Source organism: Botryllus schlosseri, chromosome 7, assembly GCF_051294905.1.
Source record: "Botryllus schlosseri isolate E-star chromosome 7, Bs_hap1, whole genome shotgun sequence".
Lineage (NCBI taxonomy): Eukaryota > Metazoa > Chordata > Ascidiacea > Stolidobranchia > Styelidae > Botryllus > Botryllus schlosseri.
In genome coordinates, this window is record NC_137242.1 from 19,096,719 (window position 1) to 19,121,631 (window position 24,913).

Genomic DNA, 24,913 nt, shown 5'->3' on the forward strand with positions numbered 1-24,913 from the left:
ACCTATGCATGTAAGCAGAGAAAATGTGCGCACGCTACAAATTCCATGTATATTGGTGCTACCAATCGTCCCGAATTTTCAATTGTGACGTAACAGTTTCATGTCATTTATGGCTCTTTGAGACTTACATTTGGAAATATTGGGTCAATATGGCTCTTCGTTCGAGAAAGGTTCCCGACCCCTGGTAGAGTGTGGAATTCAAGATAGAGCTCTGATATACCGGACATAATGCTAGTAATAGGTAGGGATAGTGTGAGCGTGAGGCTCACGCTCGCGTTCTGTGCTTGAACCTCAGAAATTGTTACAAAAGTTTGCTCGAAATATTCAGCTTCCCGTTTGTGAATATTTAGTGACTCTCTGCCGTGAACTTGACCCGCAATCATACAACATCAAAAACGAAACACAACCCGCGTGTAGTCAGCGAATGATGCTTATTCAATCAATCCATGAAATTGATATAAAGACAGAGGTGGTCAAAGTAGTCACCGTCGCTACTCAAGTAGAAGTAGAAGTAACGCCGAAATTTCTACTCAAGTAGAAGTAGAAGTGGCGGTTGACAAGTAAGTAAGTAAGTAGGTAGGTATTGTACGCCTATTTTAGCCTAAACAACTGAAAACTGTCTAGTAGAAGTAGAAGTAGTATAAAATCAAAACTACTTAATAAGTAGTGCGAGCCGACAAAATCTACTTCAAGTACTTCAAAAAGTAGAAGTACTTCGTTACTGACCACCTCTGTATAAAGAATACATCGTTGTCTAATGTGAAAAATCTAGCCTACCAGATCCATCTTGATTTGATACGTTTATTGTATCATAAATTCCAAATTCGTGCGATTAGGGTTTAGGCTACCGTATAACTTGTTTTTGGGGTGCCGGGGTAGCCGATCCCTGACGTAATCTATATTGAAAATGAATTCAATATTACATGGATTAATTTAAGTCGGAATTAAGACATAACCACGCAGTCATTCGACTGAGGCTGCGAGAAGACGAATTCGGAAAACCTGCCAGCAAAGCTACCAAAACAACAGTACGATTTTACCAAGCTTTACCATCCCATACATTTCGGTGTCTTGATAGAAGGACGTGTCTAGGGGTTAGTGTTATTAAAAAGAGTTAACCAGGTTTCTTGTTAACCATTGTTTTGAATAATTAGCAGGGATAAATATTATTGATGTACTTTAACTCTAAATTCGTAATTGCCTAATAGTACCACATCCTCCGAGAAGCTTTTGTTGTCATTGCTTTCAATTTATAAATTATCAGAAATCAGCTCGCCAACGTGTTTCCTGCCTGTCATTCTCAGAAAAATAGTTGCCAATCTGTGACGTGGGGGGTTACCAAGTCATTAAAAGTTAAGGACCGTACAGAGCTGGATTTCATTCTCCAAGTCAACACATTGATTTTTATTATTTTAATATCAGGAATATCAGACATTGCCTCGACATGTCAAAATAACGGGGCAGGAGAGACTCCTACCCCAAAAAGCCGCACGCTGGCTACGCCAATGTTAGCAATGGCTGTACAAACATCATGCAACAAAACACCGGCATCTCAATTCGCCCAAAACGACGATACGAGTTTTCTAGTTGTTCGGCAACTAATATTTTTTCAAATGTGCGACTAGAACTGGAACTACTGAATTTTCAAAATCCGCAACGAGAACTAGAACTGCAACTACTCAATTTTCAAAATCAGCAACTAGAACTATATCTACTAAAAACCCGCCAGCTAGTTGACCATCAACTAACTAAATGTTTAGTTTGTACAAGTCTGCCGATGACTAGCTATCACAATAAATAGGCGAGTTAATGCTTCAGAGCAGGTTGAATAGATTTGCAATGTCGTATAATGTTGTTATCAACTGTACGTATAGCTTGTAAATCATATTTCTTTTGTGATGTCATACGCAGATGTTTCGCCGTGTCATTTAACCGTTGGTAACGGTGTTGGAGTAGAATGGGGCGAAGTTAACACGTGTTCAACTTGCGATATCTGTCTATAATGATTCTCGAAGCGAGATGCTTATAAATAGCTCAGTGCACATAATTGAATGGGCGAAGCGAGTGGGGTCTCGGGGGTCAAGTTTGCGAACCACTGTGTCAGATGGTGGTGCGGAAACATCGAGCATTGATTAGTATTATAATTTTCTATACTTTGCAGCCTTGCTCTCTTTATTTCGATTATTAAAATCAGGGCATGCTGCCGTCAAACAATAATTATGCGGCGGTATACAGATAATTAAGATTAGCATGTGTTGGCAGCCGTCAATATGCAATCTGAATTTACGAATTGGCTCCCAAATTGTTGATGGATTTTCCTTCACGCTTAGCGCGATTCAGGGTGACTTGGATATTCCGTATTCAACATAATAGTGTCCAATCTGAACCCAATCGTACAAAAGCGAACCGCAGATGAAAATGATGCGACCCATAAAGAAATACCAAGTTGAAATCGTGTGCGTCTCATGAATGAAGGTTTCTCGGTTCATTAGAGCGATTCCAATATATTTTGGCTATTCCGACAATCCTGATGGGAGGTCAAAAAATAACAATACGCTACAAAGTGACTAATAAAAAACCGATATATACATCATCATTGATTTTGTGGCCAAACTTTTGACGACCCCCTCCATCAGCTCCAAGTGGTAATCTGATCATATGGTATGGGAATTGATGAATATTGGACAGTACTATGCGAAACTACCAATTTCATCAACGAAATTCATTTAAGAGACTGGAAAAATATATACAAAGCGAATCCCAAAAAATTCCTAACATTTATGCCTTGCATTTTGGTGCATATATAGCAAGCCTGCGGGGATGTCCGGGTTCTACTGTTTACAACTATAATACCCAAAGGATGTCTCAAGAAATCAGTGGTATCATAGAACGCCACAGGTGCTATCCGAGGTGCAAAGTTACCGTGTGGTAAATTTAGCATGATTATTTGTCGTCCCGATGGGTCATGACGACTCACCGCTGGGATGCGGCCGCGCAGACTATAAATGCAATTAAAACGTGGCCGTGTATAGCGAAAAGTTTGAACGTCACTGGATTAGGCTTACTACGGAATCAGGTATGTATATGGGGATTATAGTGCTAAGTATCTATGGCTTTTTGCACCAAACCTAAATATTGTTAGTCTATTCTCTCGATTGAACTACTAGATCAGTGGTCGGGAACCTATGGCTCGCGAGCCATATATGGCTCTTTGACAGATTTTCAATTTTGTACTTAATTTTATCGATATTGCAGTATCTTGTTGGTAAATTTTCCTAACGACCGGAATAATTATTCTCGTGGCAGCATAAAGATGTATTTGAGAGGTCACGACAGTAGCGTATCGAGGGCTAAGGGCTCGAACCCCTTTACAAAATCCTTAAATGTATAAGTTGCTTTAGCCCCAGCAACCAATACGTGTCGTGAATTCGATGTACCCGCCGTCGTGCGCCGCGTAATCTTGGATTGCACCATACGTAGATTGACGAAAAAGAATAGCAGACATGGATATGGATATACGCCTATATGACAATCTAGTTTTCAAATACACATTGTCTTCCTGATCCACGCCGAGAAATGAACTGCCTTGGGAGTTGGAAATGACATTCCTATTACAAATTCAAATTACAAACAACGTTTAGCTATCTACGTTCTTGATTGTGAACTAGCTTACTATAGTACTGCCGTTAATATATAGGCGTGTAGTGCAAAATTTATGTTACCGCCGAATACTTTGAGAATTGAGATGTCGAACAAAATTAGATTTTCGAAATCAGTGCTATAGTTATATTTGATTAATATCAGGTATTAATAATTCTAGGCTATTTACGTTGAATTGCGCTGTCACAGGATAATTAGTAGCCTACGAGATTTTACAGGGAAAATATGGCACCCACGACGAATCCCATGTAGTGAGTTCGAATAAGTTCTACCATGACGTCACGGATTTACAATTGTTACGTAGCAATTGATTGACATGTATGGCTCTATGGGAGTTAAAATCGAAAATATGTGGTCAACATGGCTCTTCAGACAAAAAAGGTCCCGACCACTGTAGTATATTGAAGCTGTCTCTCGGTTAAAAACACATATTCAATCACTGGTACAATGGTGTAGGGCAGGGGTCGGGTGGCTTTTTTGTCCGAAGAGCCATATTGGCCCTATTTTTTCCATTTCAACTCACAAAGAGGCATGCATGCCAACCAACTGTTACGTCAAAATTCAAAATCCGGGACGTCATTGTAACACTTATTCGAACTCACTACAAGGGATTCGTCGTGTGCGCCACATATTCTCTGTAAAACTGGTACTAATCATGCTGCACTGTAAACGAAATAAGTGTAATATCGTGGTGTCACACCCCACTCAACCACGTGAAGGGGTGGATTTGCTGCCGATACACGTTTTGGGTGTAAAGTTTTACAATTTCGCCTTAAAATATCGGGTGATAATTACGAGAATCAGTGAAAGGCGGTCACGGAAGGCAAGCGACGCAGTCCATCATAATGAGCCAAAGAAACTTGTGAAAGCTTTCCCTCATTACATTACTAATAAATATTGCTATTTTTCATGGATGTTCATGAATGACTAAATTCAGAACATTTCCACACCCTAAATCAGGGAGAAGGAAGGGAGAAGGAAGGCACTGGTGAGGCACAGACGGGTCCATTATTACCTGTGATAGCGCGATTCATCCTGAATAGCTCCTAATTTATAATGACTGGAAGTAATCGAACGCTATTGTCGCACAGATTCCAAAAATCTAAATATTATTTATGTCAGATTACCAGAAACTCCTTAAAATCGTCCAAGTAGCTTGGAATTCGGTTTTGCTACGTACGGGGACAGCGCAAAGAAACAACATCCCGGTGAGACACATAGTATTCTGCCTCACTAATTGTTGACTAACAACCCAACCAGGACCGTAACTCCTGCACCCCAAATACCCCAATTTGGGGGGCCCGAGCTCAAAGGGGGCCCAAAACTATTTCGTACGGGCTCCACAGTTTCCAAGAAACCTTATTCTGCTCTACCGGTAAATCTGATTACGTGAGCGAGGATAAAAAAATGATAGTAACATATATGCAATTCCCGATCATTCTGACGGATTCAATCATGGATTGTTGAAAAGTTTCGCGCCCTATTAAACGGTGCAATAAATGTCGGTGATAAGTCGCGGCAAACACGACTAACCTCTAGGGAGGGGGGCTGGGGGTCGAAGCCACCTCCAGAAGCTGGGTTTATCACCCTATGGGGGGCCCAAGACCAACGTTTTGGGGGGGCTGACAAAGTGCTGTTACGGCCCTTAACCCAACACCAAATCGAGCCCTTACTGGTTCAGCTTTTATGTATTTTTAATGCATACCTTCTTCAATTGTTGATACAGGCCTATACGCATTACCTACTTCTGTGACCGTGCTAACGTGAAAAGAAACAAGTCATCTACTGTATCAGTTAATATGTTCGACTTCTGGTTCTCCCTTTCAGATACCAGTTCAGAAATGAGAGGCTTCAATTTGGAAAGTGTGTATTGTTCGGTTGAAGCGCAACAGCTTGATATCAATTGCTTAATTGTGAACGAGCTTTTGAATAGTAGAGATAGAATTGGCATACCAGGAGGACCAGGTTATGAGTTCGATCCCCAACATTCATTGCGGATATGCCACTGCGCACGACGTACCCCCACAACAGTCTCAGTTCGACGACTGATCGGGCCTGCAACCAATGATAGCCAAGACGGGCGTTTCCTCAACTCATGAAGACACCATAATGACCACTGATATGTGTACTACGTGTGGATAATTCGATATGCATCGACGAGCAAAGCAAACATCTATGATGCCATAATGAGCAGCGAAGTGAGAAAACCCGACGTTTCTGCTATCAATAACCAAAGGTGGTCAAAGTAGTCAAGAAAGCTACTCAAGTAGAAGTAGAAGTAGCGACGAAAAAATCTACTCATGTACGAGTAGAAGTACTTCTTCCAAAGGCACTCTTAAACTACTTGAAGTGGAAGTAGAATTGACTGACTTTAAATTTACTCAAGTAAGTAAGTAGTTATGAAAACAGTCTTAATTCGTTCGCATGGACTGTCAAAAGCTGCAAATTGAGCTATGCGGAAGTTGCAGAGAGCTTGATTCGTATTGATGCATCCCAGGAGGTATCAATTTTCGACAGAATAAGCATTCTTTCGCACCATGGGATGCAAATTATAGTATTGATATGAAAATCCGATACTAACCCTTTGTTTACCTAACGATCCCATTTCAGAGAATATCATGGCATGGTGCCTTACAACATATTATAAGGCCTCAAGTTTAGGCGCAGAGCAATACGGAAAGGTTGTATCGGATAGGGTTTCAACACTTTGCGCGAATAATATATGTTATAACAAATATTTCAGATCGTAAAATGTATATTTAGTGTAGCTTTATTTTCGGAATATAAAGGCATTACTACAATTGCTTTTATGCTTCAACATGTATGTTCTGCAGCCAAAAGAACTGAAAGTAATTCGAACTCAAAGTATGATAATCGGAATTGAAAGAGAAATACAAATACCACTTATAAAAAGCGGAAAATATATCTCATGTCTTTTGTTCATAAACCTTCAAAGGTGATCTGCTAAAACAGATGTAACGTTAAAAAAAGCCGGAATTTCCTGATTAGCAGGACACCTCATGGGCTAATAGATTAAGATATGATAGGTAATTGCTAGATTGCGAAACGATAGTTTCAAACGTTGTATTGGGCCATATTTACTGTGATGAAATATTTGATATGGGCGCCAAAATGCGGTGTGAGCGGAACCAAGCAATCCGGTACCTAAATTATATTCAAAAAAATTCTTGCCTTTACTTCTGGACTTTTATGAATATTAAATGTTGGCACTCCGTGAAAACAGCCCCGAAATTCCTCAGGCTTTCTTTTGTATTAGGGATTAAACTACTTCTACTTGACAAACTGAAAATAGCGCAAAGAAAGTAAGTAGATCGCAAAATATTGCGAAGTAGAAGTAGAAGTAGAGAAAATCAGTTCTACTTGAGTAAGTACCAGAAGTAGAGGAAAACTACTTGAGTACTTCCAAAAAGTAGAAGTACTTCGTTACTGACCACCTTTGTCAATAGCCTGTTATATCATCACACTATTCCTTATTTACGGATGTTGAGTTGGTGTCATCGTTCTCATGGAGATAAAAAGTAATCGTTTGTTTACAAAGAACTCGATGAGATATGTGAATTTAACGATTACGATTTATTCGTATGTTTTTCAAATGTAATCCATTGCGATTTCTTGAAAATGCTGTCATCGTTGTAATCGATTTAGATTACTATTCGCGATTACCCCATGTCTGGACGAGGGCAGTGACTTTATCTAAACACTGCAGTTTACTGGAACCTATATGCCGCTCTCATGACTTAGGTAGATCGTTCTCGACTTTATTACCTGTCACGTTCAATGATCAATAATAACAGTAATGTTTATACTACGAGGAGCATTTTTCGTCGGAATAAAAATACGTTATCCTGATCTAGGATCTTCAGATCAATAAAACATCCGGTTGTATGGTAGGCCTATCTAATTCAGATCACTTAACAAGCGAAACGTCAAGTCTAGAGCCATAAACCAGTTGAGCTGGCAAAATGATCTCGAGATGGAGACTATACGCACTGTCTGTTGGGTACGCGTTAGTTATTGCGCCTCAGTGCAACTTACTAAGCATGCAGACGAGCATCGATATAAGGAAAGAACTCGGATCAGCGAGCGTTCTTGTATATCAGACACTTTGTGTGGTTACGATACTCTTCTATGTACCTTGGGTTGCGATTGTTGGAAGGAAGACGTGTTTGATCCTCGGTGAAGTACCGTCTGCACTATTTACATTGTCTATGTTCTATCCGATGTTTTGGACTGTCACGCCAGCTGCGGCCTTGATCGGTATCGGGGAAAGTATGACAGCTTCAGTAGCCGGAGCTATGGTGACATCACTAGCGGAGCAAACTTCGGAGTGTGATCGAACCAAAGAAAAAAGAGGGCTTGTAGGAATATTCTTGACGGTATTTGCAGGCGGTCAAATTATATCGTGTGTTACATCAGAACTCGTTTTGAAAAATACGGGAAATAGATGGAATGTCGCTGCAAATGTAACTACCAACGTTTCCTTGTGTGGACCCAGAGACTGCTCCATGAACTATGCGTTTAGGAACAGTTCAGATATGTTTGCGCAACTGATTCCCTCGAAATCTTCCCTATACGTATTACTAGGAGTATTTTCTGCTGCACAAGTCTTCGGTGTACTAGTACATGCGTTTGGCATTCCAGGCAACAATAAGAAGCAATTGATTGATCACTCCGAACAACAGCAACTACTATCCAATGATGAAAGATACCACAAAGCAATATCCGACTTGAAAGATTCCCTTCTTCGATTGATCCGTCATATGAGATCGAAACTTCGTTTTGCGACCATTCTAGTTCATTTTCAGCATGGCCTGATTAATGGCTTCATTTGGTCTGAATTCACAAGAGCCTACATTTCTTGTACGGTGGGAGTTCAGAGCATTGGAGTGTTTCTCCTTGTATTATATATCGCAGCATTTCTCGCGAATATCGCATTCGCCAGACCGAACTTTTCAATGCCAACGGCTTTTGGTATTTGCTTTTGCCTGGAAGCAGCCGTTTATTCGTTAGCCTTGCTGTGGCAACCCATTCCAGAACATATTTTACTCTACATACTTGCTGCACTATTAGGGATAACCTTCGGCCTTCGTCGATTACTCTCATATTGGGTCGCTAGTGTATACTTTTATGACTTCGACTCCTCCTATGTGATTCAAACTGGGTCTTGTGCACTGGGCATCTGGACTATCTATGTATGGACATTTTTCTTTTGCGTGTATACCAAGATATGGTTAATGTTACTCATTTCAATAATTACAACGATTTTGGCGATATTGGGTCACTGTCGATTTCGGTATTAGTCCTCTTTCCCAGAAATCAAGTATAATTTGTCTGATTTGAGTATCATACCTACATATTCTCAACATTAGCAGCGATGTTTTTAGATATTTCATTCAGTTGAGAAATAAAAGATCAAATTTTCAATTGATTTATAGAAGTTTGGAACGTATTTTTCTGTATCGTGACCTAATAAAGAGGGTATGATCTACATTGGGTGTACGTCACAATGATGCAAGTGTTGTACGACATTGCTTGAAAGAACTGCAGTGTTGCAACCTCGCGGTTTTCCCGCGAATTTGGGCTTGTCGTTTTCACGATTCGCGGTCTATTTTCAGGAGTCGCGGGTTGCTTGTTTTTGGGCTTGCTTGATTTTTTTATCAAACATGTATGGTGAGCCTGTTAACAAGTTGTATTTGCAGTTTTTGACACCAATCTTGCAACGATTCAACAAAATCAACAAGCTTTTTCAGTCCGAATCTGGAGATCATCTAAAAATACTGGATGATCTGTTACTATTCTTTCGCTCGTTGGTGTCACGGCTTGTGATACCCTCGTACAAAATGTTTGCTGTACCGACTTCAAACCTACGAAATGCATGCTGGAGCGGTTTAATGAAAGCATGTATCAGGACACTGTGGATGATGGGACAGGAGAATGATATCGTTTCACATGTTAGGCCTATATCTGAGTGAATTATATTGTAAATACAATGTTTTGCATTATGAAAATTGTTGCCTGTTTTTGGCTTGTCTCGGATATAATTCGCTTGTTTTGGGCTTGTTTTTCAGATTTTTTTGCTTGTTGTAAAAATAACCTGGCAACACTGGAAAGAAGCCTGCCACTCGACAAGTTATATTTATAAGCTACGGAGACTCCTAGACAAACTACTAAACAAATTCGAACACCGCAATTGAGCTACACTTCACCATTATACTAGAGCAGTGCTCTTCAACCTTTTTCGTCGTTTACTCGAAACTCGTACACACCTGACCACATAACACACCGATTCCGTAGTAAGCCTAATCCAGGGACGTTCAAACTTTTCGCTATGCACTGCCACATTTTAAGTACATTTATAGTCTGCGCGGCCGCATCCCAGCGGTGAGTCGTCATGACCCATCGGTACGACAAATAATCATGCTAATTTTACCACATGGCAACTTTGCACCTCGGATAGCACCTGTGGCGTTCTGTGATATCACTGATTTCTTGAGACATCCCTTGCGTAACAGTAGAAGCTCCGATACATTTACGGCACTACCAGGCGTGCCTGAATTTCCGCGCAACAATACTGTCACAAAATAGCAAACACTGGTTGAAGAAGCCAGGCAAGATATCTTTCCAGATTCTGCAAATTTTATTATATTTAATATGCGCACCCAGAACCCGGAAAATGCCCGCATCGAGAAAATTGGACCGTCAACTATAGCCCCGTGGGAAAATGCTGGGTATACTGTAGACCTAGACCTTTTCAGAGTGATCGAGAAATCAGATCGCCCAGAAATGATCAGACAAACTTGTGAAGAATCTATATATATGCCACACACAGGGATAAATTACACGTAGGCTATATACGGAGGGTTCTAAAACCGTAAATGGCTGTGGGGCTGCTTTTTATATTAAATCTTTCGATGTGTCGCATAAAACCGCCCTCGATAGCAGGATATCGACATTAACGGCAGAATTATTCTCTATATGCGATAGTCTTAATTGGTTAATTGATGCCGCGCGCCAAGGATCCACATATGCCTCCGGAATCGCAGTTCCATCAGACAGTTTGAGCGGCCCACCTATTTTGAAAACCTGCCACACCAGCCATGTTTGCTCTCTGGTCAATGATATTCCTAATCTTGCACAGAGCTGGATAGCGCTGGAATGAATATTACGTTTCTTTGGATTCCAGGTCACTGTGGAGTTGGATTCAACGATGTAGCCGATGAATTAGCGAAGGATGCTGCGTCGTCTTCAACTCAACGAGTAATCAGAGATATCCCGTTCTCCCGATAAGAAGACAAAACAATTGCCAAAGAACTAACTCGCCTTAAATGGATCGGAAAATTTCTACAAGAGAATACACGCTGCACACGGGATTTCGCCGCCGCTAGACCTCTCAAGAAAAGAATCGTCGATAGTGATACGACTTCAGACTGATGGGCATTGTTAACTGAACGCCCAGTTACATCGCTTAGGTTATCACGACGATGGTCTTTGTACGACATGAGGCGTGTCTGAAACGGTGGAGCACTTTCTGCTTCAATGCACACGCGATAACTTGCAGCGTAACTTTTTATTGGACATAGCAGAACGGAACCACGTCTCCATCGATATTGCAGCTCCCCAGACCCCCCACAAGGGGTTGGTCATGTTTTCCATGACTGGAAAATATTTTTGAGGTTGCATAAATTTTCAAAATAAATCCAATTTATGCTAATTTGCGAAGTTGTTTTGGTCCGCCTCTGAGCCCAATTGGGGGGTTTGGGGTGCGGCAGTTACGGTCCTGGTTGGGTTGTTAGTCAACAATTAGTGAGGCAGATTACTGTGTGTATCACCGGGATATTGTTTCTTTGCGCTGTCACCGTACGTAGCAAAACCGAATTCCAAGCTACTCGGACGATTTTAAGGAGGTTCTGGTAATCTGACATAAATAATAATTAGATTTTTGGAATCTGTCAGACAATAGCGTTCGATTAATTCCAGTCATTATAAATTAGGAGCTATTCAGGATGAATCGTGCAATCACAGGTAATAATGGACCCGTCTGTGCCTCACCTGTAACTCCCTTCTCCTTTCACGCTCTAGTGATTTTGGGTGTGGAAATGTTCTGAATTTAGTCATTCATGAACATCCATAGATAATAGCAATATTTAATAGTAATGTAATGAGGGAAAGCTTTCACAAGTTTCTTTGGCTCATTATGATGTACTGCGTCGCTTGCCTTCCCTGACCGCCTTTCACTGATTAGATAAGTGGGAGGATAATATTCACCAGCACTCTGCCTATTGTTTTCACAGCGTTAACCTAATTATTGATGTTTGGTAATGCCTATAGTTAAACGCAGTTTATATGTTTCTGCTTGACGAGGAGCATCTAGACCGGGCAAAGATTTACAATTATCTACATGTCAAATAAAACATGACGATTTCCACATCGAAGCTGTAAAAATCATTAATTCCTATATGAATCATAGCCGTGCTGGTTTCTGCCCTTAGTCGTAACGGCAGCATGAAATATATGTATTAAGTATATGGTATGGAATCGGCATACGCTCAACTACGAGAAGCATTACACTGGTCTACACGATTTTTGCGCCAGGATTTCTATGGGTCAGTTATACCTAATTTGGAGGCGCTGAATACGGATCTGACGTTATTTTTGCTCTATCGCATCACGATTTTAAGATATAATATATGTTAAATATTTGTACTTTTTCGAGGTACTCAAGTAGATTTTGGCTACTTGCAGTACTTACTGAAGTGGTAATGCTTTACAACTACTTCAACAGCTACCTGAACAGTATTCTGGATGAACTAATTTGGTTTTAGTAAAATAGAAAGTAGTTCAGGGATAATATTGCTCCACTATCATGAGTTAAATTGTCATAAAAAACGCATGAAATAGCCTCTAGATCACCGCAATCGACTATATTTTTTTCGAAGATTCTACCAATGGGTGGCGTCAATATAGCCTGGTCATTTCGCGTTAGCTGAGACGCTACATCTTGCTATTTCGTATGTAGCCACCTCCGACTAACTGTTAAAAGAATGCGACCACCCTCTATCATATATACTTGAATATTTACTGACTTTTAGTAATTCTCAGACCCTTTATTTCGTCTTCCACTTGAAGTAGTTTTGACATGTCTTTGAAATTACTACTTCTACTTGTAATTGCGCAGAAATGTAAGGCGTTACTTGTGCTACTTGAGTAGCAACACCGATCATTTCGACCTCTAATTCATAGAAAAATATTACTTCAAATCAGAAACGGCCAAAATGTAAAGCTTTTTGTATTTAGAACTGGCTTTTAATCATGCAAATTACTAACAAAAAGCCTCGAAACCATTTAAAATCATCACTAGAAATCAACCAATGATCATATCTGGCTCTGTTTCATCATAGAACTGATGGTATTTGGTGTAGGCCACAGAATAACCCATGTCAGGACGGATCGACTGTCATAGAACCGATGCATATTTATTTCTATTGTGAAGTAACACGCACTTCAGGTTTCGTGTTGAGCTGTTAGTCAGCAGTCTCCATTCATCTGGTTGTCTATAATATAGGCAATGCAAAAGAAGCCCTTTATATATTTTATATATCATGCCAATAAACCAAAATAAAAACAGTTCAGAAACAGCTTTCCTCGATTCCGATAAAATGTGACAGTATATGGAAACCGGAGAAGAAGAATTAGCATAAGTATAGGCGGAGATTAATGATGATAAATTCTTTCAAGTTATCATGATAAGCACTTTTTTCTTTAGTAAAGCAGACATCCTTTTTCTTTTACCACGTATTTGGGTCATGTACCAAAGTGAACAATTCTCTTCTACATAACATACCAACAATACAATGTTTATTGGTTGCAAACTCTTGCGTTTTACGAAAGAGCAGTATGCTGTCATAAAATACATTGACCGACAAAGTCTACAGGACAGATGTATAAAGATAGATAACGGAGGGAACTAAATTAGGTACGGTGCTACTAATTACAATCTTTAAACAAAGAGTGGTATATGAAGATGATAACTGCTATCGACTAAAAATAGTTGCATCCGCATGTAAATTTATGAGTCGAAAAGAGGTTCTGATCGAAAGAAGATAGAGAACCACTGGATTCAAGTTCACCGAAAACTCAGTTATGCGGTTCTACAACAACCCAGGTTTCATCATTAAAGATGATTTCAATAACAATATTTGATTAGTTGCTGTTGTGCCCTCTCCGTAATGTCAATAATGAAAGCCGAAATTTGATTAATTTATGAAAATGAGGAAAATACAAACCAAAAAAATCTGGCGTGATAGAGAAATTCTCAGCACAGAATCGGATTTAGCAACCTAACATTAGCTTCAATCGATCATTAGAATTTTTGGAGCAATTTTTTTTTTGAAATTTGTAGACCAGTGTAATTTTAAGGTTCGAAAAAAGCTTCTAATTGAACGAAGATAGAGAATCACTGGATTCAAGTTCACCGAAAACTCACTCATTCTGTACTGCAACAACCCAGGTCTCATGATAGATGATTTCAATTACAATATTTGACCTATTGCTATTGTATGCTTACCGTTATGTCACTAACGAATGCCGAAATTTGATTAATTTATTAAAATGAGAAAAATTCATACGGAAAAAATCTGACATGATAGAGAAATTCTGGGAACAGAATCGGATTCAGCAACCTTAAATTAGCCTAAATCAATCACTAAAAACGGATTCAGCAACCTTAAATTAGCCTAAATCAATCATTAAAAATTTTGGCGCAAAAGTTTTTTCGAAATATGTAGACAAGTGTCATTCATTATGTCCACTTTATATTATTCTTTATGGCCTTACTTGGAACGGGCACCAATCGTTATTTCGCATTTCTTTTCTCAGCATTGTAATATACCACCATATACTCATTCTCTTGTACACCAAGTTAGGGTGGATTGTAGCTACAATGAAAATCGTTTCGGGCGAGGAATCGACCGCTATGAAGTTGGGAAACTGATGTAGTGTGGCGTAACAAACAAGTGAGGTCACATTTAAAAGAAATTGTTCTAGCATGATCATTTTTCGTCGCAATCGTTATATTGTCTTCCAATGTGTGTTCAAGGCTCAAGTCCTGAGTAACAAAATGAATGTAATCGTGATTACTTTTCCATTGTAATCGTAATCGTAATCGTAATCGACTACATTCACTTCGAGATTTTGCTGTAATCGAATCGTAATATTAGTCACGGCATTCAAAAGTCATCGTAATCGCAATAATCGATTACATTGATGAAGTATGCACACCATGTCTGCGGCCTCGAGTCACAAAGTCATATGGAGTCATCGCACATTTGACTTGTGTCAAGTCAAGTCGAGTCGAGTCGAGTCAAGTCATGTCGAATTTTCGCAGTACGTGTACGAGGCATGATTTCAGACGATTTAGTTTCTAATTCGATTGAAGTAGCCTACAGATGGAGTCGCTACTAATTTCGAATCGAGTAATGAATATCGAGTTAATTATGTGTTCGACAGGGCTTAGTATCACTCACTCATACGTGGAACTGCGAAGCTGGTCCGTCAGCCATATACAGATGCTTGAATATCAACTATCTCACGGGCTGTGATGTTCTTTTAGCTTCGTCTTACGTGTAAGGTGGTTTTATTCAAAACGAATGGTGTTATAAAACACTTTGTTCAAAACATGTTTGAAACAGTTTTAACAATGCCATTTTAGAAGCAACAAAATTGGTGTTGTTTTTTCAGAAGTTGCATATAATTATGCCATGATTGTGTAAATACATCCGAAAACAAGTAGTATGAGCTTATACGAGTTATTTGCACCAGATATAGGCGACGTATACGATATGGAAACCTTGAAGTCGTCGTTGTTTCAACAGCTATAGCACGTAAGCCAGTGCTTTTCAAGCTTTTTGAGTTCCATTCGCACAAATCAACCGAGAATTGGTATACAAAAAGGAGATGGAGATAATTAACAATATTTTGTTGAGATGTGCAACAAATTGGCTACCATAGCATAACCTATCTAGTGTCTTATCAAAAATGCAACTCTTTCTCCTCGTTTTGATTTCAACTATTTCTCTAGCACCCTTCCCGGCCAAACAAGTTGTTGGGTTTTGTACAAGGACGTCTACTAGTGCTTGAATGGCCAGGTCTTAAAATTGTTCTGCACTCCTATCCAAAATAGAGCGTATTTGTCGCGAATGAAAAATGCTTGCTAGTGGAAAGCGTTTTTGAGAGATGACACAAAGGTCCCGGCGGCTGCAGTTTGTCGACAGAGGGAAAATGCACCTGTTCCTGCTGAGGCTTTTGTCTGAGTTCGCTACCTTATGATTTTCTGCTCCAACTTGTGTTATGTTTTCTCTTCAATTTCCTAATTTCTTTCACGCGAGTAAATGAGAAGAGCAAATAAAATCACGATACCGTGTGTTCGGCTCTTTAGCTCAATCGAACTTGAAAGTTCATAACAGTTCAATAACCTTAAAGCAGCTTTTAGACTATACCACCAAATCTGAGTTTTTGCCGCATCTCCCTCACCCACGAAAAAGAATTCATTTTTATATTACAGTCTAGTATGCTACGAATTTACGGACATGTATGCTATGACATTGGCTACGGAACGCGCACGCCACAATCCTACCTGACACCGCTCTACAAAACATGTCTGACGCACCCGATTTTTAAATAGGGTGAATTAAATTCCTCTGCGTGTCGCATTTGTACTACTGCCCACTCAGATTGCAAGGACTAATCGGTGCCAACTGCCGACAACGGAGCATATCCATTAGGGCGGTTCAAAAATAACATTTTTTCCTTAATCTTGCGGGCTACATGATTAAATCGTCAGGTTACCTTAAAAAACGACGCACACCAAATTTGAATTCATTCCAACCAATATTCGCGGTTTACGTAGAGTTTGAAAATTTTGAATTTGCCCAGAAACGCAAAAAAAAAATTTTTTCAAATTTTTCTGCTAACCCCATGAAATTGTTGGGCTGTCTTCAAAGACTATGCAAAACAAATTTTACTCAATTCCAAGCCGTAGAAGCGGAGTTATTCCAGTTTTTTGATGAAAATTCTTGGATTATCCACCGATCAAGGATAATCCCATAATTATCAAAGAAAAACTGATATAACTCCACTTCTACTACTTCGAATTGAGTCAAATTTGTTTTGCATAGTCTTTGAAGACAGCCCAACAATTTCATGGGGTTAGCAGAAAAATTTGAAAAAAAAATTTTTTTGCGTTTTTGGGCAAATTCAAAATTTTCAAACTCTACGTAAACCGCGAATATTGGTTGGAATGAATTCAAATTTGGTGTGCGTCGTTTTTTAAGGTAACCTGATGATTTAATCATGTAGCCCGCAAGATTAAGGAAAAAATGTTATTTTTGAACCGCCCTAATATCCATATCAAAAGTTTTCGCCATCCAGCGACGGTTAATGTAGGCCAAGATTTTGTCGCCGCTAATGTTTTTGGCACCTTCATGTTATCAGCGGTATGTTAGCCAAAACTTTACGTCTTCATATGCCCCGACGCATAAGGCGTTGGCCTCGAAATGAATGAGTCTCAGAGGCTTGAACTCGCTCGTTGCACACCCATACACTAGTTCATCCCAACGGTCTTCGATCATGTTTTCTAGAAGAAAAAACAGTCGGACAAATGTCATCATGAATTAAAACCAAAGGTCGGCCGATTCCCATGATCAAGTTCTATTTTTTGCGTGTCTCGCTTATTGGCTATATATTATCCAACACAGTGACCTTGGATATGTATAACTATCGCAGGAGTTTTTGCAATAAATTCAACAAATATCACATACATATAACAGATAGCTCTGGCACCTTGTCGACTCAAAATTATACCCTTTGCGGCCCATACTTTAGTAACTCTTGAAGAGGTGAAAATTTCCGTGACAGTAACTTGCAAATGTGAGTCTGTGAAGAAGGTATTTACCACTCTCCTCGTGCCTCGCGATAATCAAACAGTTATTACGAAAATATGATGATTGCTAAGCGAAAAAAGGAAAGTCAATTTGACGTCATTTTTTCAGCCTCTCGCCGGCTCAGACGGGATGATACACTGTATGTCTGCAACTACACCAGCTTTCAAACCAAGCTTTTGGTTACCTAATAATTATGGTGTGAAAATATTATTTCACTACACTACGGCTTGTGAGAGATAAAGTTATTGTCAAAGCTACGAATAGTATGGTGGGTCGTAAGTTAAACCAGTTTTTACAATTGCGTCGAAACTATAAAAGTTACACTGCCCTTGAATTTCCTATTAGGCTTATTTGAATTCTTCCACGTCAGAAAAATTAACAATCGTATTTTCATTCGCACCATTCGCACCATCTTCGTCGTTCGCACTGTAATTTTTTTAATCCGCACAAGTGCGTACCATCCCACAGGTTGAAAAGCACTGACGTAGATATTAGGGATGGTGTGAACGTGAGGTTCACGTTCGCGTTTTGTGTGTGAACCTCTGAAATTTAGAGGTTCACGTTCACAAGCGAACTTTTGTATAGGTTCCGCACTGTGAACCTTTTCATTTATCACAATTTCCAAGTCATTATAACATATTTGGCTGAAATTCTTTGCATTTCACCTTCAGACCACTCTATATGCATGGCGCTGGCAGCATAAAAAAAATCAACACTAAACGAGAATGTACCTTGCCGATTTCAACCATTTTACACGCATTATTACAAAAGTTTACGCGATATATTCAGCTAAACTTTTGTGAATATTTAGTGACTCTCTGTTTTGAGCTTGACCCGCAATCATACAACATCAAGAACGAAATACACTACATGTAGGTAGTCAAGGAATGATGCTTCTTCAACCAATCAATGAAATTGATATAAATATTACATCGTTGTCTAATTATATAATTTCTTGATTTGACATGTCTATTGTATCATAAAAATCAAATCCATGCGATTGGGGTGTGGGCTACTGTATAACTAGTTTCTGGGGTAATATCGGTAGCTAGTATAGAAACCAGTGTTACACTCTACTCAATATCTATGTAGCAATTACAAAGGGCGGATACATTGTCCGGCCTCATGGCCAAGACCGTAACGGCGTAAGCTTGTATTCCCTTGCAAGTCCCCCGTCGAAATTGTTGGCAAAAGATTTGATTTTATGGACGAAATATAGCATTTGATTGCTCCAGTTAATACATTTGGCAAATTCAGCATGTACTTCAGCGTTGTGGCATAATATGACCTTAATCGTCGCTCGGTATCGTGTACTTTATTATATCCTTTTACTGAAATTGAGGGTTGGAATTAGCAATATGACGTCACGTGACGTCATAAAGTTCACGTTTGCGTTCACACAGAACCTTTCAAATATGTTCCCGGGCACACGAACCTGAACCTTTCGGGGGTTCACACCATCCCTAGTAGATATAGATCATCGGTACGGAACCGATGTTCTGATGATGATGACTGCCGAGTGCCGATCGTATAAATGCTGCCTAACGTTGTAGTCCTGGTTAAAGATTATTTTTCGTTCGTTGATGAGAGGGGTCGGAACTCGGAAGCCTTTTGCGCGGAGCCAAGGGAGTCATATTGACGCTATAATTTCAATACTTTGTCAAGACTTGTATGATACAGGGGTGGGCACAATTTTCATGATCAAGTCCTATCGTCGTTACAGTGTTGTTGTGCATGTCACTTCTTGGTACCGATATGATATGATACCGAATATAGTGGACTTAGGAACGACAAAAGCAACCACAGAAGATCAATCATAGCACGAATATATCTTTTTGCTATAAATCAAGTAACTATATCACGTACATTAAACGATTGCTCTGCTACGGTAGCGATCAAAATATATGCTCTTAGCGATCCCTACTTTGAAACCGCTGGCATAACCGACATCTTTGCCAGCTTAAGATAAGCGGTTGGCATTGATGGGATTCCCTGCTTGAAACTATAAATATGAGAAAACTAAAAATTATAGGCACACCGTTTAGTAATATTTTGACATTGATATATTTTGCCACGCTGTATAGGTTGCCAACCCATGACATATACATTCTCTCAAAAACGTGATGTGATAGAACAAAAATACCGCCATGCAGATTGGGATGCAGCGCCGCAAATTACGTAAAAAATGACCTAAAGAAACCCGATCGTGTTGATCGGTGATATTGCTTAAAACGCTCTGCAAATATCTTCAATGGCCTTTTTATATTGCAAACTTCTAATTTTACGGCGATAGCTAGAATAGTAATGAATTCTGAATATAAATGAAACAACACTGCCGGCAAATATATAGGAGATTATTGAAGAAATACTGCAAGACATTGTGAAATCTCTGTTAATGCTGAAAATCTGTGGTTATGATTCTCAAATCAGACAAATTATACTTGATTTGTAGAAAAGGGACTAATATCGAAATCGGCAGTGGCCCAATATCGCTAAAATCGTTGTGATTATTGAAATGAGAAACATTAACCATATCTTGGTATACACGCAAAAGAAATATGTCCATAAGTAGACTGTCCAGATCCCTAGACCACAAGACCCAGTCTGAATTACATAAGATGAGTCCAAATCGTAAAAGTATACACTAGCGACCCAATATGAGACCAATCGACGAACACTTAAGGTTATCCCAGATAGTGCAGCAAGCATGTAGAGTAAAATGTGGTTTGGAAAGGGTTGCCACAGCAAAGCTAAGGAATATACAACAGCTTCTAAGACAAAAGAAGTAATAAAAGCCGTCGGCATTGGTAAGTCCAGTTTCGTGAATATCATATTCGCTAGAAATGCTGCGATATATAATACAAGGAGGAACACTCCGATGCGCTGAACTCCCACCGTACAAGAAACGTAGGCTCTTGTGAATTCGGACCAAATGAATCCATTGATCAGGCCATGCTGAAAATGAACTAGAATGGTCGCAAAACGAAGTTTCGATTTCATGTGACGGATCAATCGAAAAAAAGAATCTTTCAAGTCGGATATTGCTTTGTGGTATCTTTCATCCTTGGATAGTAGTTGCTGCTGTTCGGGGTAATGAATCAACTGCTTCGTATCGTTGCCTGGAATGGCTAATGCGTGTATTAGTACACCGATGACTTGTGCAGCGGAAAATATTCCTAGGTATACGTATAGGGAAGATGTCGTAGGAATCAGCTTCACAAACATATCTGAACTGTTCCGAAACGCATAGTCCATGGAACAGTCTCTGGGTCCGCACATGGAAACGTCAGTAGTTACATTCGTAGTAACATTCCATCTATTTCCCTCATTTTTCAAAACAGATTCTGGTACGACACAAGATATTATTTGACCGCCTGCAAATATCGTCAAGAAAAATCCTACAAACCCTCGTTTCTATTTTGCTCGATCACACTCAGCTGTTTGCTCCGCTAGTGATGTAACTATGGCCCCCGCTACTGAAACTGTCATACTTTCCCCGATACCGATCAAGGCCGCAGCTGGCATGACAGTCCAAAACATTGGATAGAACATAGACAATGTAAATAGCGCAGACGGTATTTCACCGAGGATCAAACACGTCTTCCTTCCAACCATTGTAACCCAAGGCACGTAGAAGAGTATCGTGACAACACAAAGTGTCTGATATACAAGGACGCTCGTTGATCCGAGTTCTTCCTTTATATCGATACTCGTCTGCATGCTTAGCAAGTTGGACTGAGGGCCAACAACTAACGCATATCCAATAGACAGTGCGAACAATCTCCATCTCGAGACCATTTTGCCTGATTAACTATGATGTGGCTCTAGCCTTGTTGTTTCGCCTAATGGCCTGAATTTGATACAGTACAATCGGATGTCATATTGATCACGTGATCTTACATCAGGATGTATATGAAAGTGCTCATCGTAGTGTAAACATGACGGCTGTTAATGATCATTATATAGCCGCCGTGCTCTATACTATCCCTTATGTCGGTTGTGGTATCATTACCCGAGATGAGCAGATTCGAAATTTATATCCTAATCCAATCCAAATCCGAAGCTTCAAATCCTAATCCAAGTCCTAATCCATAAATTTTGTATATTAGAATCTTAATTTTAATCTGATATAAACTTGGAATTTCTCTTAGAAAGCCTACATCTTAGGGCTATATCAGTGGTCGGGAACCTTTTTTGTCCGAAGAGCCATATTGGCCTTATTTTTTCCATCTCAACTCCAAAAGAGCCATACATGCCAATCAACCGCTACGTCACAATTGAAAATTCGTGACGTCATGGCAGCACTAATTGGAATTCACTACATGGGATTCCTCTTGTGCGCCACATTTTCTCTGTAAAAACTGGTATTTATGTTGTTCGAAAATAAAGCTCGAAACGAGAGGTAAGATGCGAACGGGCCAAGCCTCAGCAATGATAACGCAATTCATCGTAAGTAGCTTAGAATTTCTTATAACTGATATTAATCGAATGTGACTGTCGCACTGATTCCAAAAATTTAAATACTTATCGACTTCTCAATTCTTAAAGTATTCGGCGGTAACGAAACGTTGCGATACACCAGGGTTGTAATGACTCGAGTCATGACTCGACTTGACTCGAGTCATTTTCTCTAGATACAGGAATGACTCTACTCGAATAAATTTGTGTATTGACTCGACTTGGACTCGAGTCATTTGAACCAAGTCATGTGACTCGATACCCAGATGGCCAAGACCGACGTTTCATTGTAATTTCGAAGAATAGTAAAGTAACGACACTGTAGTGATTTCGTCTATTGGTACTGGTACTTGAAAATGCGGCCAGAAACTGCTAAAACTGGGGAAAATTATTATAGTATAAATGCGAACCATTCGATATCACCAAACTGAGCTATAAAAAGTTGTTTTAGCAAGACTTCAGCTCGGAACTGAGCAGTCAAGACAATGACTCGGACTCGAGTTAAAACACCATGACTCGGCCTCGACCCTCTGCTCGCTGACTTGGGCTCGGACTCGGACTTCCAATCAAAGTTTACGCAGCACGCGATGTCCGGGTACATCAAATTCGCGAGGGATATTGGTCACTGGTGCTACAGCAGCAACTTAAATTGGAGGATTTTGTAAAGGGGTCCGAGCCCTTAACCCTGGATACGCGATACGCCACTACCTTGACCTCTCAAATACAATTTTATGCGGCCACGAGGATAATTATTCTGGCCGTTAAGAAAATTTACTAACAAGTTGCTGCAATATCGATAAAATTAGGTATAAAATTCAAAATATGCCAAAGAGCCATATTTTATACCCAAAAGAGCCATATATGGCTCGCGAGCCATAGGTTCCCGACCACTGGGCTATATAATTCTGTTAAAAGAAATAAAACGCATAATGAGTGCCTAACTCATGAAGTAACTTGGATAGGACGAAAAACTTCGTCGTCATTCGCCACAGGACATTTCCCCGAATATCGGTAAATCCCATCCTAATCATAATCCATAAAAAATTGAAGTCCCAATCCAATCGTAATCCGGCAAAATTTCACGAATCCGGTTTTCTCCAATCCTAATCCATGCTCATCTCTGTGACGCAACGATGCTGTCTGGGAGCAGGTGAGCACCAGCGCAAACCGCAAGCGAATTGGAAATTATTGCAATTGAGCCAATTGAGCAATGAGCATTCACACTCTCTTTCATGCGCGTTTCCTTCTGAGCTGCTTTGGGGCGAAAATATGTGTCGAGCTTGATGAGAGGGCGATGATTCGAAAAGGTTGGGAATCACTGATCAACCGCTTCGTCAGTCGTACGCCTAATTAAGTCTCTACAGCACTTGTTGAATCGTGTAATTGCGGGAATAATAAAAACCTCCTCGCCATCTCATCCGCATAAGTGGTGTCTTATAAAAAGCCTAGAAGTGGGCCGTGCTACAAGTCGGCAGATACGGAATCTAAAATAAGGAATATTGACCTGGTGTAAATGACCATTAACCATAGTATTCGACAAACACCATGAATATCACAAGCAAAAACAACAACAAAAACAATAAAAACGTTACTTCATTGATTTGGCTACGATTCGGACGATTCCTCGACTGTACCGGTATGCTGAAAGTCAAATCATGGGCCATATTCGACTCGGATGCCATAAATGAGCACCGAAGTAACGCTCCGGCGGGTATTTGGGGAACTGAGCCGGAAAGTTTACCATTTTTTTATCAACTAACTGATAAAGTGAAGGGAAAAACAATACTATGGACGCTGAGCGAGAAAGATGACCTTTTTTGTTTTTAGTCAACCGACCGCGAAGTGGGGAAATATTTACCATTTTTCAGGATTTTCCACCGGTTTTGCAAGTTTGAAAATTTTTAAAAAGTGTCCTGGTAACCTCGCCTTGTTGCGAACATTGGATCTCGATGAAATTTGGCATAAATAGAGTTCACACGCTGATGAATCTTGAGCGATGGTCAGAAATCGATTACAGAATGGTTTTTATCAGTTATCTGACGTGATTGCTATTGTATATTAGGGTGGAGTGAAAAATGAAAATTTTTGAATTTCAAAAAAGTATCTTGATATGGGGTGCCAAGTAGCAAATAAATAAATTCTATCATAATTTTGGGTTCGTACACCCTCTAGTGGTCGTGCACTTTCACCGAACGAGCCGAAAATGGCCAATTTCGCCATATCTTGATAACCTCTTACACTAGAAAGGTAGTTTTGGGCCTAAAAGATGCAGAAGCAGCATGTTTCTATCTCACTTTCATAGAACTTATTCTTAAAAATGAACAGGAAAAAAGTTACAAGAAAATTACTGATTTTATAGGTAAAATTGAGCACTGACCAGGGTTGTAACCAAGTCACAAGGCATCGAGTCACAAGTCAATCTCACTTTTGTGGTTTCGACTCGAGTCAAGTCGAGTCATTTTCAATTCATGACCGAGTCAAGTCCGAGTCCAAGTCAGCGACCAGAGGGTCGAGTCCGAGTCATGGTATTATGACTCAAGTCGAGTCCAAGCCATTGTGTTGACCGACCAGTTTCTGGTTAAAGTCTTGCTAAATCCACTTTTTATAACTTTGTTTGGTGATATCGAATGGTTTGCATTTATAATATTCTAATTTTCCTCATTTTAGCAGTTTCATGTCGCATTTTCAAGTACTATTACCAACAGACGAAATCCGAATAGTGTCGTTACTTTACTATTCTTCGAAATAACAATGAAATGTCGGTCTTGGCCTTCTGAGTCTCGAGTCATATGACTTGGTTCGAGTCATGCTCAATGTTCCTGTCTTTGCAATCTGAA

At 39.8% G+C, this 24,913-nt stretch overlaps 1 protein-coding gene and 1 pseudogene across 1 annotated transcript; one reads left to right on the plus strand and one right to left on the minus strand.

The window, feature by feature from the left end:
* Nucleotides 1-7,281: 7,281 nt before the first annotated feature.
* LOC145443834 (protein unc-93 homolog A-like) lies at nt 7,282-9,169 on the plus strand. The gene has a single exon (XM_080321792.1). The coding sequence runs from the start codon at nt 7,644-7,646 to the stop codon at nt 8,979-8,981; it is 1,338 nt and encodes a 445-aa protein (XP_080177918.1). The 5' UTR covers nt 7,282-7,643; the 3' UTR covers nt 8,982-9,169.
* Nucleotides 9,170-19,658: 10,489 nt separating this feature from the next.
* Nucleotides 19,659-21,658, minus strand: LOC145443666 (protein unc-93 homolog A-like; annotated as a pseudogene).
* Between the last annotated feature and the right edge of the window lie 3,255 nt (nt 21,659-24,913).